Source organism: Erpetoichthys calabaricus, chromosome 17 (assembly GCF_900747795.2).
Source record: "Erpetoichthys calabaricus chromosome 17, fErpCal1.3, whole genome shotgun sequence".
NCBI lineage: Eukaryota > Metazoa > Chordata > Cladistia > Polypteriformes > Polypteridae > Erpetoichthys > Erpetoichthys calabaricus.
This window is the reverse complement of record NC_041410.2, coordinates 2,630,116-2,651,053: the sequence shown is the minus strand read 5'-3', so window position 1 is coordinate 2,651,053 and position 20,938 is coordinate 2,630,116. Positions and strand designations below refer to the sequence as shown.

Genomic DNA, 20,938 nt, shown 5'->3' with positions numbered 1-20,938 from the left:
CACAATCATTGACAGACAGATGCACATTTGGGGTCCTGAGTGAAATAAGAAAACAGATGTCATCTTCAGAAGGCTTCTTCAGGCAGGTCCATCCTCCAGTGACGCCGGTCCAAGAAGGAATGCCGACTTCTGCTGGCGCTGTAAGTTTAAATGCCATCAGAGACGGAAATGGCGTCACACGTCCTCCACTCTAAGGGCAGAAACAGAAAAGAGGTCACCGGCTGTGTGACACTCCCTGTACTTCTCCCTGGGTTACCCTTCACTGGAACGTCTGGTTCATTTAGGGCTTCTGTTGAGCACCACCTTCATTTTGGGGTTGAGTCTTGTGAAGTGTAAAGAGGTGGTGGTCTCACATTTTTTAAAGTTCTCTACAATGACACCTGTACGAGAAAATCCCCACGTATGATACACCATTCGACATGTCTTGATGTCTACTTACGTGAGATGTTGAGCCTTTTGAGGTTACCTTCTGTTTTTGTCTCTCTATACCAGAAAATCCTCCTATAGTCTCTTTGGCTGTTATACACCCACGTGCTTGTGTTACTTTGAGATCTTCTTTTGTCTGGGGAGCCCACACCATTTCCCGTTTATTTGCAGAATTTATCATTTCCACGTACAATTGTAAACCTATCAGTTCGAGGATCTGCACCATTTTTAATAAAAACCTTTGGCTTTTCGTTTGCAGAAGGAAAGTTGGAGCAGTGCACCCCGAATTCAAAGCAGCGTCGTCCTCGCTGTGTCCCTGCTGTCTGCCATCTTCTACTGATGACCACCTTCAAGAGATTATTAAAAGAATGGAATGTACAAAGTATGTGAATAAAACAATCTTACGTCTTTCTGAATGTTTGGTGATAAGGATTTCAAAATGTCCAGAACAATACATGGAGCAATCAGACTTTGAAGGCAGCTCAGTGTATCTACTGTCGATGAGGGGAACTCGCGGCCGGTTTATGTGTATGTTACCAGATAGGAACTCAAGGGGTTTTGTTCCACAAGGCTTACGTTAGGAGTTGGCGACACGCTGGTTTATCTGATACACCCGATGAAGTCATCTTCGTAAGAATTTCTACCGAATGGATTGAAATCATTTCTGTTATTTTTGCTCAGCGCCTCCTGACTCACCAGTACAAGAAAATCATGGTCATTCAGGCTTCTTCTTCCTCTAGTGTGGCTTTCGAAAAAAATAGTTTTGCCAGTATGCTAAAATTAAGGAGAACGTTTCTGAAGAAACGTACAAATCTATATGGTAGAACGTCTGATTTAACGAACCCTAAGTTAACGGGCAAAAAATTATAAATAAGGTGAGAAATTTTCACTTACGCTCCTGTTAGTGTCCCGTGGAATTAGGTTTGCTGAACAATTTTATTGTTACAATGCTGGTTAATATTTATGGGAAATTGAATTTTACGAAGTGCTGCCTACAATAAATATAACTGAAAGATTGCTACTCAGGAGATTCAGTACTGAATTATTCTACATGCAGTGTTCATCCAATTGAATGAGAAGTTGAATCCACTACAGAAATAAAATTAAAGGCAAAATAAACAAATTTACTTTAAAAACCTAAGTACAATGCTCCAAGGAGAACCTGGGTCTATGGAGCAATATCAGTATGACTGAGTGTGGCAGAGCAGAGTGGCATGCATGTGTGCCGACACAGCAAGGAGACATGCATGTGTACAGGCCAGGGGATCAAAGTTGCTGTGTATTAGTACCTAAGTACTAAAAAGTTTAGTATTGATCCAACAATAAGTCATCCCTACAAGGAGTATTGGCTCTGGAACAAGACTTCTGAAGGTGTTTACTCACTTTCTATGGTGGTAGAAGCTGTAAGCAGAAATCCAACAAGCAATCTGTAGCTATTTGGTGTAAGCACACTCCTTGCTGTTTTATGCAGCTTACACAGATACATGTAGTAGATGACGTAGTCCAGTTGCAGACACTGCAATGTAAACCACAAAATTGTTGGTTCAATACCCACAACTTACTTAACCTGCGTATGTTCATTTACGTAGGTAGAAATACTGAAATGTAGTAGGCGTAAATCACTTTGGTATGGTGTTCACAATAGCAAAAGGCACTATATTAAGTTAAGCTTTATTATTAAGGAAGAGGAAGACACCAGGCAGAAAAATAGTTCAGTGATACATGCTACAGACCCAGTTTCCTAAAAATGAGGAGAACTGTTCTGAACAAACTTTCAAGTCTACACAGTAGGCCTTCAATTTAATGAGCCGCTAATTTAATAGAGAAAATTGTGAATGAGATCAGCGTTCTGTACACGCGCTCCCGTTAGGGTCCCGTGGAACGGCGTACCCGATGACGGGTATACACAACTCATTGTACTTTAAAATAATTAGGGGGCTTTGCCCCCTGCTCGCGCTACACCCCAGCAAATTCACGTCTCTGCTGCTCGCGTACACTGTAAAAAAATAACGCGTTAAAAGTACTTAAAAAAGATAAGGCAACAAATTACAAGCAATATTTTTGAGTAGATTTAATATACTGTACTGGACTATTGAGTAAACTTAATTTATTAATTTACTCAAATTTACTTAAAATAAATGAGTTTGATTAAATATAATCAATGGTTTATTTTACTCCGATTTTCATTAGAATTACAGTACTCGAACAAAATGATTAATAATGCAACGCTGGACAGTAATGACTGTATAACAAATACATGCTAAAATTCCATATATCTATTTATTTGAACATACACAGACAGTCAAAACAACGGAGTTATATTTACAAAGGAAAATTAAATCAAATGTCGGAGGATCATTTTTACTGAATTACTGACATTCAAATTCAATGAAAATTTTCTTTTCTTTTTTTAAACTTTCTTCAAAAAGTATATCTCAGTCAAATAATGTCCCAGGAATGAGTGCTAAACGGGAAGGAAAGGTAGAGAGTGAAAGAGTGAAATCCCCCGGCAGATGGCGCTCTTCAAACACGTCCTGCATTGACGCCAACATATCCGCTTAAATGAATGGCCGCCTTTTCCACTACTTTTCAGTGTGCGATAGTGAACATCCAGAAATAAAATAGGATGTAGGAAATCAAACATCGCTAAATAAATCATAGTATTAAAAAATAACCAGAAAATACAGGACCTATGTAGAACACTAATTAAATAAGAGGTCAAATAATACCGTGACGGTTAGGCAAACGTCTTTTTATGTTGTTTCCAGGTCGTGGTTTAGGACAAACGCCATAGCGTCCCCAAACTTATTTCAAAGTGTCATTTTTCTTTTTCTGTGTAAAATAAAAGTTTTAAACAATAAAAAAAAATATATGAACATACGTAACTATCCGAGAAATGTGCTTGCTTTTTAAAGCAAACCAACGAGGTAGGTTGTTAGAAAGACGCTACCTTGCCTGCCATGTTTCCCACATGAAGGGAAAGGTTTCGTGAAAACAACAAATGCTTACGTCTGTAACTACGAAATGAAATCCTAGTTATTATTCATTACGGAATTAATATGCTTTATTCTTACATATTCATAGTAAAAGAGCTCTTATTATGGATAAGCTTTACAGCGGAATGCGTTGTTGTAAAGACCAAGAAATTGATGTGAGAGGAAGTGCGGCGTCATTAAATTGAACTTAACTTAAATGTGTTCAGTTCACACTGTAGTTTGTTTTACTTAGAATCAGTAAATGTTTACATTTTAAGAAAAATAATAAGTTAACATTATTCTTAATTTTTTTTATTGAATTAGAATTAAATAATCAATAAAAAGGATAAACCCATTTTTATTAATTAAAGTAATGATTATTTTGTGTATAGTTAACTATTTTTTATTATTATTTTTCACACATGTAAGATTTATTTTTTACAGTGTATGTGGAAATCACTTTCACTAAACAACCAATCTTTTAATTCTCGCAGATACGCCTCTTCATTGGGAAGCAGCAGTACTTTATCCTGATGGCAACACGAATTAGATGATCTGCAAGTCTCCGACTTAAAGTTAAAAGCTGAATAATATCTACATACTTCTGTCATATCACCTACTGTATGTCCATATATTCGATCTCTTTACGCTGTTCTGTTATTTCACCGAGTAATAATTTCCATTTGTTTGCACTAATGTGATCTCTACTATCAGTTTTTTTAGACTTTTGAATTTTAGTACTTTCATAATCTCTAACCTGCTCTGCATTTATGTTTCATGTTGCGTTAGAGGTATTGGTTGTGTTATACGTTTTCATTCTTTTTGGCTTTGAAATTCACACTCAGATACTTTTTAAACTTACACTTTTACTGTAACACTTCAGTAAAACCAATGTTTGAAATTACCTTTTCATCAATATCGCATTGAATTTTTAATGCCGTGTTTAGAATCGTGACAATGTCTGACTGCCTGTGTCTGACAATAGCATTCACACGAATGACAAATGATTGGACCGTGTGCGTCGCTGTAAATGTTTTAGATGTGAACAGGACTTTACCAAATCTCTGCATAAAGTCTTATCTAGCGGGACTTGAAATGATCTCTCGTCTCAGGTTTTTCTTTTAAATCTTTGCTATCATTTTTTTGAGACTTTCAAATTTTCATACTTCCATTATCACTAACCTGCTCTGCATGTGTACCGCGCCAATGTTTTTGGAATCTTTTAATTCTCGCGGATACGCCTCTTCATTGGGAAGAAACGTCTACTCTTCCCTGATGACAACACGAATTAGACCAGCGGGTCTCAATCTGTGGGGCGAAGTAACAAAAAAGGGGGTGTGAAGATGTGAAAAAAAGAAAACAAGAATCGGAAACATGAAAAATCCATCTATTGAAACCAAAACAAATGAACTTAAACTACATTCTGATACTAGAAAAATGAATATAGAGTTAGATAAATGTCGATAAAAGTTAAGTAGGTATAATAAAATATGTATCAATGATATATCATTAATTAAAAAAGAACAAATTGGTATTAGTGGGCTCATTTCAAAAAAACGTTGGGGAGGGGCATTAAAACTGTTATGAAAACTCGGGTTGCAAAAACGTAAAGGTTTAGAAACTCTGAATTAGACGATCTACACATCTCTGACTTAAAGTTTAAAGCCAAACAATATCTCCATACTTCTGCCATATCAACTCTTTCCATATATTTAATCTCTTTTCGCTTTTACCTTTTCATCAATATCTCATTGAATTTTGATTCCGTGTTTGGAATCGTGACACAACGTATGACTGCCTGAGAGTGAATATCGTTTCTTTCTCTCTTCACGAACTGTGTCTGACGATAGCATTCACACGAATGACAAATGATTGAGCCGTGTGCGTGGCTGTAAATGTTTTAGATGTGAACAGGACTTTACCAAATGTCTTTGCATCAAGTCTTGTCTCGTGGGGCTTGAAATTTTCTCTCCGGGATTTCACTTTCAACAAACAATAAATCTTTTAATTCTCGCGGATAGGCCTCTTCATTGGGAAGAAACGCTACTTGTTATGGTGTATAAAATCTACATTTTGGTTTAATTTTCCATTATATTTTGGTCAAGATAAAACAACAGATGAACTACATTTTCTTACACCTCACTTTTGAAATAGCTGTTTCCAACATTGAAAGGAAGACATTTCTGGTGGCTCAATTACTTTATAACCTGGGAAAGGAAGCCTGAGCTGATACCTCAGGCTATTGATTACTTTATGGATGGACATCTGGGACAACAATTGGGATTATGGCCTGGGAAAGGGAGACTGAGGCAATATCAAAGAACTTTATTATCTGGGGGAGAGTTTGAGCAAAATTCATCAATCACATTGACAGCCAGCCAATCAGGTGCATGTGTTGTGAAACCAAGGCGTGACATTTCATAATAAATATGCCTTGGTTTGAAAGAAGAAGAAGAGCAGAAGGAGGAGAAGAAGAAAGTACAGAAGGAGAAGAAGAGGAACGGACGAAGACGGCACTGGTCGTCAGAAAGGCATCATGAACTTTAATTGCTAAATCAAACACCTCCCTGGGACATTCATCCTTGTCATCTGTAACTTTTTCGTAAGCTTTTCCTAAAGACTATATATATATATATTCAGACTTTCCTATCAGTACCTATTTTCTATTATTCTTTGTTCCAGTAGTATTATTATTTTTCTTGTAATGAATACCCTGCTGCTTTTAACTTTCTATGCTTTGTCTTACTGTCTAGAGTGATTGAATTAATAAGTTAGATTTCTTTGAGCACCTGGTAACAGCCAGATTTTTTGCCATTATATCTGTGCTGCGAGGTTTATAAGGCTGAGGGTGAGGGTGCCACTCAATAGAAGGGACAGTACGATAAAAAGAAGGTATTCTGGGCTGATAAATGGCCGATAGTCAAGAGTGCAGAGTCTTTGTATGTTTAAATGTATTCTTGTAGACCAAAAGTAATATTTAGGTCTGAGATATCACTAAAACATCGTATGTTGTTCGTGCCGATAATAAGTAAGTCTCTTGAAGTGCTGAGTGAGTGACAGGCTGATGTGTGGTTTAAAGTGTTAAGGGTTAATCAGCGTGTGTGTGTGTCATTTATGGGGCCCTGTTGTGGTGAGGGTCTGTGTGTGTGTGTGTGTGTGTGTGTGTTCATTTTAAAGTGCAACAGTAGACCAACCCGATAACGAACTTGACGAGAACATTTATTCTTGAGAAAACAGGCAAAGGGTAAGTAGAGGGAAATACTACGATAATACGCTACTTTTCCCTGATGGCAACACACATTAGACGATCTACAAGTTTCCGACTTAAAGTTTAAATCTGGACAATATATTCGATCTCTTTTCGCTGTTCCATTATTTCACCGTGTAATAATTTCCGCTTGTTTGCACTAATGCGATCTTTACTATCCTTTTTTTGAGACTTTTCGTACTTCCATTATGCTCTGCGTGTGTATCGCGCCAACGTTTTTGAATTCTTTACGACGTTCTACTTTGTCATCTACTCTTTGTCTTTTATTTCCGGCCCCAGCTGTGGTTAAATCTTTTGGCACAGAGTCTCGTCTCGCGGGACGTGAAAGTGTCTCTCTGAAAAGGTCACATCTAGTCACAGGCTAAAAAGATTCATCTCCCAAGATTTTTTATTATGACAGAAAGATATACTGTTTGTACTTACACGTTATAATAACATTTTGACACATCCAGTAAATGGTCATTTTGTCATTCATTTATGTTTTTAAATCACATTTGGTTGAACGGCCTTTCAGCAGTAATGGACACTCCTTCAGCCAATCAGTCAGTCAGCAAGTGCGAGTGAGAAGACCTCCATTTTTATTGTTTGGTGGGAGCAGAGCATTGACAAGCATTTTTTGAGATACAGTCATGTGCACCTCCATGGAAAGTGTGTGCTTGTTCAACGTATTTGAACGGGCAAACGTCAGATCTTCATGCAAATGGCGCCGACAGATAAAGGTGATCTGCTTCAACAAATGGCGCATCAGTGTGACACGGTGTATTCATTCTCTTAATCGAAATGAACAGAGCAGACTTGTCACCAGATCAGAACATCAATAGAGAGGGTCTCGTCTAAGTGTGTCTTCTTATTTAAACTTCTTTAGACGTTTGATTTGCTCATTGTTTTTAACGTGTGTGTTCCCGCCACGCCGAGATGCTGTATCTGTTCATTGTTTGTTGAATAAAGTATTGCAAATTCAAATTTTCATTGTGGGCGGCACGGTGGCGCAGTGGTAGCGCTGCTGCCTCGCAGTTAGGAGACCTGTCTGGGTTCACTTCCCGGGTCTGCCCTGCGTGGAGTTTGCATGTTCTCCCCGTGTCTGCGTGGGTTTCCTCCCACAGTCCAAAGACATGCAGGTTAGGTGGATTGGTGATTCTAAATTGGCCCTAGTGTGTGGGTGTGTTTGTGTGTGTCCTGCGGTGGGTTGGCACCCTGCCCGGGATTGGTTCCCTGCCTTGTGCCCTGTGTTGGCTGGGATTGGCTCCAGCAGACCCCCGTGACCCTGTGTTCGGATTCAGCGGGTTGGAAAATGGATGGATGGATGGATGGAAATTTTCATTGTTTTGTTTTCGGGTGCATCTCCTTTATGGAAGGTGTCAGTCCATCTAACCCACTTAGTCCTGAACAGGGTTACAGGGGTCTGCTGGAGTCTATCCCTGCTGGCATAGAGTGCAAGGCAGGAACAAACCCTGGAGTGGGTGCCACACACGCACCACAACCACACACGTTTGGTATCGCCAGTCCACCAAACCTGCATGTCCTTGGACTGTGGGAGGAAACCCACAAAGACACGGGGAGAACATGCAAACTCCACGTAGGGAGGACCCGAGATGCAAATCCTGGACTCCTTACTGTGAGGCAGAAGTGCCAACCATGCACCACCATGCCGCCATTTTCTAAGGTGTCAAGATTGGATCTTCATTTAAACAGTTAGACAAGTCCAGCTATGTTAAAGAAGAAAAATCATTTCACGGGGTGCACTTACTTTTTCACACGCCTGTATGAGCTCGGTGTGCACTTCCTCATCTCCAGGTGAGACAGGCTGCCATCGTGGAGACGAGATGATGAGAAACAAAACTGAAGAAGAAGGGGAACGCGAGCCGACTGAAGACTCCTTTGCGGGCTTTGTAGAGACGCCAAGGACGAGTGAGTGACACCCTGTCGAATGAAGTGGACAAGCCAGGAGCAGACCCGGTGGCATTTAATGGCAGACACTTGGAAGGCAGGCTTACCTGTAAACAGGAGGTTGGCATCCGGGTGGCAGCTAGCTGGTGGAGCCCTGTGTTTGCCTAATTGAAAGAAGGTGTAAAGGCGCCATGCGTGTGTTTGTTTTCTGGGTTCTGAACAAAGTCCAGCGGCACCGCGCCCACCAGGCCTGCCTTGTAAACCTGACTTTATCTTGCTGAGCGCAGTTTACTTTCAGCTTATTCTGGGATCTCAGATGGGTTTTGTGGAGACTGAAAAAGAGCAAACAAAGCCACCAGACTGGACTCGGTCAAACGTCTCCTCTCCCACCATCTGCCATATTATGTGAGGTCACTTAATCCAGACCAGGGTCATGGTCTGGGGGTCTGCAGCTTATCCCAGAAAGACAGGAACAAACCCTGGACAGGGCGCCAGTCCATCACAGGGTGAACATGCCCACCAAACACACACTGGGCCCAGTTGAGCGTCACCAGTCCATCTAACCTGCATGTCTATGGGCTGTAGGAGGAAACCCACGCAGACACGGGGAGAACATGCAAACTCCACACAACGTGAACCCTGGTCTCCTTACTGGGAGGCAGCAGTGCCACCATGCCACCCTCTCTGAATGTTTGTGGGAGGAAAAAAAAAATAAAGGAATATTAGGAAAATGTTATTGCTGTCAATGGCAGCTTCTTCAGACAGCAACAGAAAGTCTGAGGCAACATCTGGCTCGTCCCTTTTATCGTCCACATTCAATGACATAAAAGATTAAAAAAAGAAATGACACTCTATGGCGTGTGTCCCGTAAGGGGGACTTCGATAAACAAAGAATCGTAAGGCAGTCGCTTTTAGTGGCGCTCCATCCAGCGGTTCACTTTAGCCAGGAAATGACGCCTTCTTCTGGGACACTTGAGGTGTTATAGAGGCTGGACTGGAAGGGGCGGAGTCAAATGACCCTAGTGGGCGGTTTCTCAGTGCTGTGGGGTGTGGACACTTGGGGCCACCATTGCTCCTCAAACCCAACATGACAGACACCCACAAGGCACAAGTTAAAAGCACAAGAAGAGCTTTTCATTATTAAGGAAACGCTTCCCCAAAGCGTTTCCCACCACTACATCCACAAGTAGACAATACAGCACACACAATTCTTTTTTATTTCTCTATTTTTGTTTCCTCTGCTCCTCTCACAAGCTTCATCTGTCTTCCACACGACTCTGGCTCATCCCTGTGAGGTCGGTCCAGTCCTTTTATATTGGCCAACCCGGAAGTGCTGGCACACCATGTGGGCTGAGGAGCAGAAGCACTTCCGGGTTGGCCAATATAAAAGGACTGGACCGACCTCACAGGGATTAAGCGAAAACCTCGTGCCGTATGGCTCTTGTATATTCACAGCACCCCTGGCGGCACCCATGGCTCCCAATAAGACTGAGATGTGGAACTCCAACTCCCATGGTGTCCTGTGGGAATCTGGAGCACTGCTGTCACCCATCTAGTGTCCTGGGGGAGGCAGTGTCCTAAAAAAGCTTCCTTCCCCCATCCTTCTGTTCTCTGGGCGTCCCGGCTGGGTTGAGCTGCCAGTCATCCCTTACAGGGGGAAGAAGGAGAAGACAAAGTTAGCAGCAGTGCCCCATGTCATCTCGGCGGGTTACTACATACCTCGACCGAGCCCATGAGGAGGGCCTCCGACACGCATGACTGACACCGTTTATTGAAACCCACTGGCGATGTCATCCACTTTAGCCCCACGTTGTCAATGCAGGAAAAACCAACAACAAAAAAGCAAAATCGGGGAGCTGGAGCAGTGGGGGCAGAGGGGAGCTTGTGCACAGACCCCGGATGTGAGGCCATTTTGTGACATACCGTGCCTTCAGGACATATCCGGACCCCTTCACTGCCCTGCATGCACTTCTATTGACCATCATGGCCTGGGTCTTATGCTCACCTGCCAGACCTTCTTGTGCATTTCCTACTCAGTCCAATTCATTGAATTGGTGACAGGTGGACTCTGAGATGAAGATGGAGAAGATGGAGAAACATCACAATGGCTGAACACCTGAGCCAATGTGAGATTTCAGGTTTTCATGTTTAATGCATTTTCAAGTATTCCATATTTCGCTTTTTGTCATTCTGCGGGTATCGAGTGGAGCTTCGTCAAGAAAAAAGAAAAGAAAAAATGTGAAAAAGTAAAGGGGTCTGAAGACCTTCTGAAGGCGCACCGTACTTGAGTTATTTTAGCCAAAGCTCCAGGGTGGTGCCACCTGACTGTTTAGTTTAGGGGCGTCAGAAACATAAAAATAGAGGGCAGCGAGTCTGCCACCCTGGGAAGTGGCATCGGGACTGGCAGGGCTTCCAGGGAAACGCTTATCACAGGGAGTGCATTACATACGGAGAAGGAGCACATTACACTAATGTTTAATCTTAAACAAATGTTTACATGAGATTACAACAAACTATACTTTAATCTTATGATTTTACATGTCCTACTGTCATTTTAAAAAGTCATTTGTCTGTTACTGGGACTGTTCTTTTACTGAGCTGCACTTTCAGCATCCTGTTTGTAATGTGCAATATAAAGTTTAATTAGTACTAGTATTAGTTGAGCTTAAAAATTAAATAATATATAAGAATATATGAGCACATATTTAAATGATCAGGGTGTGCAGAGATATGTGGTGTAACAGATTAAGGGTCCCCGTGACCCCTTGAACCCTCAGACCACACGTCAGACACCAGGCAAAAGTCCAAATATTATATTTATTAGGACAAAACGTTCACAAAGCACCCTCTTCTCCACAATATTCAAATAAACACAATAAACAATCAATAAATCAATAATCCTCCTCACTCCCAGACACGTTGCCACTCTTCCACCCAGCTCAGCTCAGCGTCTGGGATTTCCCATCGTCCTTTTATATTCCCTGACCCGGAAGTGGCTCCAACCCTACAGTCCATGTGATTCCTTATCACTTCTGGGTCAGATAAAAAGTCCTTTTCTTCAGCCCGGAAGCACATCATTTCCTTTGTCACCTTGCCTACGATGTACTTCCAGGTTAAAGGGCACAAACAACTCTCTGGGCCTCCCTGCAGTGTCATCTGTTGGCCCCTGTGGTATCCAGCAGGGCTGTAAAGGAAAACTCCATCGTCCAGGATTCCCTGCTGGTGTTCGGGGCACTTCCATGCCGCAGGGACAGCTCCATCTGGCAGCCTGGAGGTGTTGTCCGAGATGACAGGCTGGCCATATCACACAGCGGATAATTCATAACTGGCGACAAAAACTAAAGAAAAATTATAGACGTGAAACATTCTGGGAAGTGAAGATGCTTTAAAAATAAGGAAATGTCAATTATATAGTGCCTTTCACTCTATCTATCTATCTATCTATCTATCCATCTATCTATCTATCTATCTATCTATCTATCTATCTATCTATCTATCTATCTATCTATCTATCTATCTATCTATCTATCATATAGTACAGTATAGTATAGTATATATAATCTACACTCCATGGGTGACAGCAGGGCCTTCAGCTGTATAGCGCCCAGACTCTGGAATGACCTACCGAAATTAATCAGGTCAGCTGACTCCATGAATTCTTTTAAAAAACAACTCCAAATTCATCTGTTCAGTTTGGCTTTTAGCTCTACTTGACTTTATTACCCATCTCTCAGTTTACTTCTCTGTCAAGATGCTAATGTAACCTGTGTGTGTGTGTGTGTGTGTGTGTGTGTGTGTGCGAGACCATCAATTATGTTATCTGTTTTTTTTTCAGAATTTACTGCCTTAATCTATTTATTTATCTGGTTTGTACAATGCTATATACTGTATACACTGCCATTCTTTATTATATCCTGTAAGTGCCTTGAGCATGGGAAAGGCGCTATATAAATAAAATGTATTATTATTATTATCTATCTGTTAAATAGTGCCTTTCATTTTTATCTATCTATCTATCTATCTATCTATCTATCTATCTATCTATCTATCTATCTATCTATCTATCTATCTATCTATCTATCATATAGTGCCTTTCACATTATCTATCTATCTATCTATCTATCTATCTATCTATCTATCTATCTATCTATCTATCTATCATATAGTGCCTTTCACATTATCTATCTATCTATCTATCTATCTATCTATCTATCTATCTATCTATCTATCTATCTATCTATCTATCTATCTATCTATCTATCTATCTATCTGTCTGTCTGTCTGTCTGTCTGTCACAGCACTTCTTCCCAGAGTGCAGTTCTGCAGCCTCGTGGTCCTCTTGCCCTGCCATTGGTAAAACAACAAGTAAAGAAATGAACATTCCTGCAGTCCTTTTTGGGGGAGAAGTGTTTGGGGCGTTGATCCTTTTTATATTTAACATTTCTCCACGATGTTCCTACAGGTAAACTCAGAGCACCACAGAGACCCTCACTCCAAGAAAGGCAAAGTGGAATGCAGAGAAGCTCTCAGACATATCAGAAAACATTGATGATGAGGGCCGCAAACGGAGCTGTGCCAACTCATGGTGGACTCAGCAGTACGCCCTTTAGATGTTTAACTAACCCCTTCAATTCATGGCCACATTTCAACATTTTCTAACGGTTAGTTTTGAAACCACTGATAAGAGGTGACCAACACCTAAGGGTGGGATCACTGGTGCAAAGAGGAACCTAAAAGAATGTGCCCCTCATTCCTATTCAACATTTGTTGTGACACAAATAACATTTTAATTAAAAATAAAAAAAAAGCCAACTCCCCTGGCACAAAGTAAGAAGAACAAGAATTGTGCCACATTTGGGCAAATGAGGTCTGCCTTCTGTAAAGTTAGCATATCTGTGTGGCGTGAATAGCTGAGCACTCCAGTCATCACCTCAGGGGTCAGCCCACCGTGTGGAAATGAAGGACCGAGCTGTGGTCACCAGTGATGTAGCGTCTCACATTTTTGGGCTTTGAGAGAGCAGAGCAGATTCTATTTATAAAGAGAGTTAATTTCATTATATTTTACTGCTTGTTTACTCACTGTTTTGTCTGAAGTGCTTTAATTCAAAATCAAATGACAAATTGCATAGACAAACAGATGTGAAAGGCACTATATAATAGATAGATAGATAGATAGATAGATAGATAGATAGATAGATAGATAGATAGATAGATAGATAGATAGATAGATAGATAGATAGATAGATAGATAGATGTGAAAGGCACTATATAATACATATAAATGCTCCTTCAAATGTTAAGACTTTATATACTGTGGACCCAAATAGAAGAAGACATTGAAAGCCCATTTACTGTAGAAGGACGAGCGACACACAAAACTGCATGTGGAGGAGTGAGAAGCTGGAGATGCTCGTAACTGGAGCTTTAGAGACAAATTACACAATTAAAAGGTACATTTTCTTTCTTTCTTTCTTTCTTTCTTTCTTTCTTTCTTTCTTTCTTTCTTTCATTTTTGGTTGGCTGTGGGTGGCACCTTTTGGTAATAAAACCAAACCAAGCCCAGATGTATGACATAACATTTCCTTGTGCCAACACACACATATTTATTAAGGCAGACAGGCTTCAGCTGTGGAGCAGAACAAGAGCCACGGGCAGAAGAACATGCATCTCCATTCTGGGCTGCTGATTCTGTGGATCGGGTGGGCGTTTGCCTTCCTCCCCAACCGAGACTCCCCAGACGTGGGTCCAAATGACTTCACCGATGAAGACATCACTACCAAAGCCATCCTGAGGGCTGTGGCCACTTTCATGGAAAGAAACCCGCTGCCAGGAAAGCCAGCCTTCAAGCCAGGAGAGCTGGTGGGCCTGCGCCCCCTGACTCCGACCAGTCTGTTCAAGGCATACTTCCGAGGTTGGTCATTTCATGTTTTTTTAACATTGGAGGGGGTGGTAAGGCGGCACATTGGTTAGTGCTACGGTCTCACAGCTTCAGGAGATCTCCTGCCAGCTTGCTGTCTGTGACTGGCACTCCGCCACTTTCTGCTCAGGACACACACAACACACGCTGCCATCCTGCTTGTCTGACTTTCTATCTACAAGGTAATGAACAGCCATTCATAAGAACAGATACGGAAACGTAACAGACAGGTTTATACGTCTTCACTTACACATAACATAAATGTCCTTATGTTACGCCTCATTGTTTCCCTGCAAAACAAGACAGTCCTGTGCATGTAAAGGAGGGCAAGAAAACAGAAGCCACGAAAAAGACGATTAAAAACATGGTGGGGGGTTTAGGAGTTTTTTTAAGTGTCCCACGGTTTTTTAATTATAGCCTTAGAATTTAATATGGACCCATTCATGACCTACACAGTCATAAAGCATGCTATATAAATGTGTTATATAATGAAAATGTAATATTATTATTATGAAATCCTTATTTTTATAAAACCATTCATGACCAACACAATCATATCATGTAATATAAAGGTGCTACATAAGTAAGAGTTATAATAATAATAATAGTAATAATAGTAGTAATAATAATAATAATGCATTCTTATCATTTTATATGGATAAATGTGCCATTTGATTAAAATGTATTATTATTATTTTATAATAAGAATAATAATTATTATTCATTCATGACCAACACAATCAAATTGTGTAATATAAAGATGCTCTATAAAATAAAATGTTTTATTATTATTATTATTATTATATTCTTATAATTTTATATGGAACCATTCATGACCAACACAGTCAAAAGCATATAAATGTGCTATGTAATTAAAATGTAATATTGTTATTATTATATCCTTATATATAATTTTTACAAAAAGGACGCTATATAAAGGTGCTTTATAAATCAGATTACAGTGTTATACGTCTTTCTGCTTTTATGCGATGCCCACACTCATGCTCATAAATATTTTAGAAGGTTCCTTTTCTGGCAGGCGCTATCCCAAGATGCTTTGCAGCTGCTATTCTGGCCCTGCCTGTGTTTTTCAATTCCTGTGCTTTGGTGACCCCTGCTGGTGTCTTCTTGAATTCCCAGTCGCGCTCTGTTGGAGAGGATGTTCAGCGCAGCGGCTGTGTGTCATCCGTCAGTTCACAGTGAGGCTCCTCCGGCTCGTCTGACTTCACCAATCTGAAGGCATCTTATAGGTGACTCGCTCATATTTGGACATTTCAGCCTGATGAGTCCTGGCAGGAGAAGTAAAACGCTGAGGTTCACACCTGTGCGCCTTCTTCTTTCCTGCAGTATCTGACAGCCCCTTCTTTCAAATCCAAATCCTTCTGCCTCCTCTTTTTTATGTAACTGTTTTTACTGCACAAAAGCATTTTCTTACAGTACAAATCACATTTTGAACCCTGAATTAATGAAATGCTCCATTTCTTTTATTATCTCCAGCAAACGTGTCCCCTGGCCAGTTCATCCAGGCCATTGACAACATCATGAAAGGAAATGACGAAGGAGAACTTAACTATGCAGAAGACAGCAAGTTCCATTTTCACTGTGAAAAGATCAGGGAAGGTAAGCGTGAAAGAATTGCAAAGGCTGTGCTGTGACGTGTCAAATGTCCATCACTGTCACTCGATTTCTTTCTGTTTGTCAGCTACCTTCTGAGGGACGTATTCAGCTTTAAAGTTTGTGGTTCACCAACTGTTGGAATGTCGTTTGTAATGCATGTAGTAGTAAAATGCATTGCACTTTTCATTCCTACAGATGGTGCATCACAAACATCCAAGAATCCAATAGCAAATGAGACAACAGACAAGCTGACCCTGTAACTCGGCGGTTCTCAACCTGTGAGGTGCGCCCCCCTGAAGTAACAAAAAAGGGGGCGTGAAGATGTGAAAAAAAGAAAACAAGAATCGAAAATATGAAAAAGATATCTATCGAAACCAAAACAAATTAACTTAAACTACATTCTGATACTAGAAAAATAAATATAGAGTTAGATAGATGTCGATAAAAGTTAAGTAGGTATAATAAAATATGCATCTATGATATATCATTATTTAAAAAAATAGGAATAAATGTTATTAGGGTTTCAAAAAAACGTTAGGGGGGCGTGATTAAAACTGTTATGAAAACTCGGGTCACAAATACTTAAAGGTTGAGAAACGGTGCTGTAACTTAATAAAGGAAAACTTGTGCTGTTCTGCATCAAACATTCATCATAAATCGATCTCAGGCTGTCCGGCACTTACTCGACTCATCAACTGTAGTATGTTTTGTAGTGCAGGTAGTCATAAAATGCATTGCATTGTTCATTCCAACAGACGGCGCATCGCAAACTTTAGCACTGTTGCGGAGAATCATAATAGAAAATTCTATGCAATTGAGACAACAGACAAACGGACACTATAAGTGAAAAAAGAAAATAATGAAAGTGAAAAGAAATAAGAAAAAAAGAAAGACAGAGGAAGTACTAATCCCACTCATTCTGGTGACTGGCATTCACTATTGTAGCAAAAGGAGAGCAGGAATACAGAAGGCATAAATAAAGAAAGAAAGAAAGAAACGTCCATTCGCAGCTATAAGGAGAACATGTTGGCCTCGCAGAGTTGGCTCATTGGCATTGTGGGCTGCTTTTCAGGTCTGAATATGAGGATTCATAAATTTATGTCTATTTAATTACAGATTACTCTTTTGGCACAACACAAGCTAATGATTGTGGTCCTCGGTTACTAGGCTTGGGGGTCCACCCCGCATCTTGTCGTTAGTCGATAGCTCTGTAGAGTAATTTCTAAAGACTGAGTCCAGAATGGACCTGACTGGCTTTATAGTCAGTGGAAAGGAAGAGGAGGGTCCAGCAGGGCTCCGGAGGAAGTGAGGTCAGCAAGAGGGCGTGGTCTGGAGAGGAGCGTGGAAGTTGGTTAGACTTTAGCTGGTCTGTCCCTTCTGGGGTTCTGCTAAGGGGGGGAGAGAAGACATCAGCGCACTTTGTGAACCCCTGACCCGGTGATTTACCGTTAGGTAAGCCCATAGAGAGCCTCCCATGTGCATGTGTGTGACAGAGGTGACGGGTCATGATTGTCACATCATGTGACGTCATGAGAACAACCATTTACATAACACAGTTCATTCACCATCCACGTTTGGTGCTTTCTAATTTCTGTTTGAAGTGCTGCAGCAATGAGAGACAGCACTGACGTCTAGTCCTACATGACAACAAGTAGGCAATTTAAATTGATGGACGGCGTAGTTCTTCAATGCAGATATACAGCATCGGTCCTCCTAAAAAGGCAACTAAACCAGAATCAGTCCATCACCTTCATCACATCTGAGGTCTCATGTGTTCCTCACCTCAATACACATTATAATACCAGTTTGCTTTGGACATGTGCAGAGGAGAGATGCTGGGTATATTGGGAGAAGGGTGCTAAGGATAGAGCTGCCAGGGAAGAGGAGAAGAGGAAGGCCTAAGAGAAGGTTTATGGATGTGCTGAGAGAGGACATAATAATAATAATTCTTTGCATTTATATAGCGCTTTCCTCACTACTCAAATCGGCTCAGCAATTACAGGTTAAGGGCCCAACAGAGCAGAGTCCCTATTGGCATTTACGGGATTCAAACCAGATCTCCAGCCTCAGAGCCACCATGAGAGCAGAGACATGCAGGTGATGGGTGTGACAGGGCAGGAAGATATGGAAGAAGATGATCCGCTGTGGCGACCCTAACGGGAGCAGCCGAAAGAAGAGGAAGGTGATATAAATGATTATACGTGAAGGCTGTCATTGAGCTCTGCCCCTGCTCGCTTCACTTGCCAACCCCCAGGCGGGCACTACGCATATGGGGAAGTTCAAACAGATTATTTTCATGGGAATTGTTACATATGTGTAATAGAACTATTTTATATTACAGCGAGTAATTAACCATAATAAAGAATAGTACAATGTAATAAATGAAAGAAAATTATGTTTCATGTTGCATAGAGGTATTCGTTGCGTTATACGTTTTTGTTCCGTTTGGCTTTGAAATTAACATGCAGTTACTTTTTAAAGTTACACTTTTACTGTAAAACTTCAGTAAAAACAAAATTTGGAATGAACTTTTCTTCAAAATTGCATTGAATTTTGATTCCGTGTTTGGATTTTCATCGTGACAACGCCACGTATAACTGCCCGTGAATGAATTTCGTTTCTTTCTCTCTAATAAATAAAACGACTTTTTCTGTTGTTTGTCCCTGTGATTTGTTAATTGTCTTTGTAAAAGGAAACTGTAAACGTCTTAATACGAATGGCATATCCACAGGCCCGGTCTTAGGTATTATGGGGCTCTAGGCGAAAGGGGGGTCCAGGGGCCCCCTGAGGGGGGCAGAGCCCCCCTGGAAGCTCTGTGAAATGCGTGAAAATTAGACCAAGGAGTCGATCCGGGGTCCCCTGGACGCCGGGGCCCTAGGCGGTCGCCTACTTCGCCTATGCCTAAGGCCGGGCCTGATTGAGACAAATAATGTTGTAGTATATTTAAGTATATATGACAATTGCTCACTCGGACAATTTGTTTTGTTCTTGGGGGCCCTAAGCTATAGCTTGTGTAGCTTATACGTAAATCCTGCACTGCATATCCAGATCTCCGTTGGTGTCTCATGTTAGATGGACTCCATTACCTTACTTGTCGCCTGTCACAGTTTTACATGTCAGAATTGTTCGACCAATTTTGAATACAACTAACCTTGTCCCATTGCATAGCCCATCACTCAGACATGAAGTACGCGATTACATTACGACACGTCCTTCTGTCAACAGTAATTCGGCCGGTGGAAGACCAGACGGTGTTAACGGTTGTAGATATTCTTAGTGAGATTGTAAGTTGATGTTTTCATCTTCCGCACCCTCACCACCATCTGTTCCAGCAGAGTCTATTGATACGTATTTAACCAATCTGCCGTGTAACCGATCGACATTTTTGGCATTAATTCATTTGACTTCATCATTTCTCACTGCTAGGATTGCCCGTGTATTCATGTCTTCTGTTGATAACCCTTCGGGATGAAATTCTTCATTAAGATTTGGACCTAATAAGTCTTCTTTAATTGGGAACTTAAAGTGAGGAAAACGTAAAAATTTGTAAGAGCTGAGAGCGCAGGAACTGCGTCTGACAAAAGCATTCACACCAATGAGCGGTGAGAGGGCCGTTAACCAGAAATGATTGAGAGGAAGGCAGGACTTGAGAAAAAATCTTCCAAAAAGTGTCGCGGGATTTTTTTATATAATAGAGAGATATTTTCTATTAGGGCATAGTGTTAGTTGTATGCACCTTCTGTTGGAATGAAAAATGCAATGCGATGTATTAGCACACGTTACAAACACCTGGGAATGGCCGTGCTGAGAATGCGTGTCATGTTCAGTCCTTGTTCAGTTCTCTCATTTCTCCCAGTTGCGTTATCAAATATTCTTGTTAGCTCACTAACATGTCGTCCTGGCAGGAGAACTCAGGCTGACTGTCCACTAAACCTCCCCTTTGGTCAGTGTGACAGTGACATGACGCCACTTAGAGCTAACGCCATGGCCTTCTGACTTCTCTTGTGTCTGGTTTTTCGTCAGCCATGAGAAGGGAGTTCACAAAACTCACCAGTGGCTTTCCCCCTTGCCGTTGTTGTGTTTCCCACATGTGTGACCGTGACATCCGCCGTTTTAATATTCCTGCCTCTCTTTCCAGGCATCAGCGTTATCCAGGATTATCGTGAAGGGATTATCAATCAGTTTAAAGACTCGGGTGGTAAAATGGACTTTTCGACATACGAAATGGCCCAAATTTCGACTGGCACGGCGCTGCACATCCTGCAGAAATTCTACAGCAACACCAACTGGGTGGAAATGGGAAAGCGACCCCTTACAGGCACCTGGGTGAGTGGCATAAAGCACAACTGCTTTCATAGAATGGTCTCTTTTATGGATTTTATTTGTTTTCTAAAATAAATATTTGTTCACGAAATAAAAAAAAACAAACCGATTGGAATGTGGCCTGAGCCCACCTTGGCACAAAGAGAACTTCATAGGGTGCCACTGCATTGCAGGACTTTATACAAGTGATTATTAAGTCCATGATAGTTTTATTAGCTGCAGTAAACACTGTAGATATTTGGGAAACTCAACTTCATGCAGTTTGAACTTGAAGAGGAAACGACTCCTGCGTGGAAGGGGAGGGCGGCGTTTGTGTCGAGGATTTCCTCAGTTTATCGTTGTCTGAATCGAGAGCCACCTGGCAGTCAAAAGGAACAAATGGTGTTTGAAGATCTGAGCACAAGTCCCATCTGTGAAAACCTGGAGACGACGGGGATGTCACAAAAAAGGGCACACCCCATGGAACTGTGGGACGATCTCAAAATTACTTAATCTACCGCATGATGTTCGTTATTACAGCAACTT

General features: G+C 41.1%; 1 protein-coding gene across 7 annotated transcripts in view; it reads left to right on the top strand.

The window, feature by feature from the left end:
• Positions 1–20,938, top strand: part of LOC114667519 (von Willebrand factor A domain-containing protein 7-like) — a 103,389-nt gene that overhangs the window by 46,550 nt on the left and 35,901 nt on the right. The window contains exons 19-20 of one of the 7 annotated variants that reach the window (XM_051920509.1): positions 686–808; positions 3,896–5,396. The exons of 5 other annotated variants lie outside the window; for them this stretch is intronic. In XM_051920509.1, coding sequence (XP_051776469.1) covers positions 686–766 — 81 coding nt within the window. In that variant the 3' untranslated portion in view covers positions 767–808; positions 3,896–5,396. Of the gene's footprint in view, positions 1–685; positions 1,132–3,895; positions 5,397–20,938 lie in introns of those variants that run through there. One more of the 7 variants, XM_028822834.2, reaches the window with a different exon arrangement.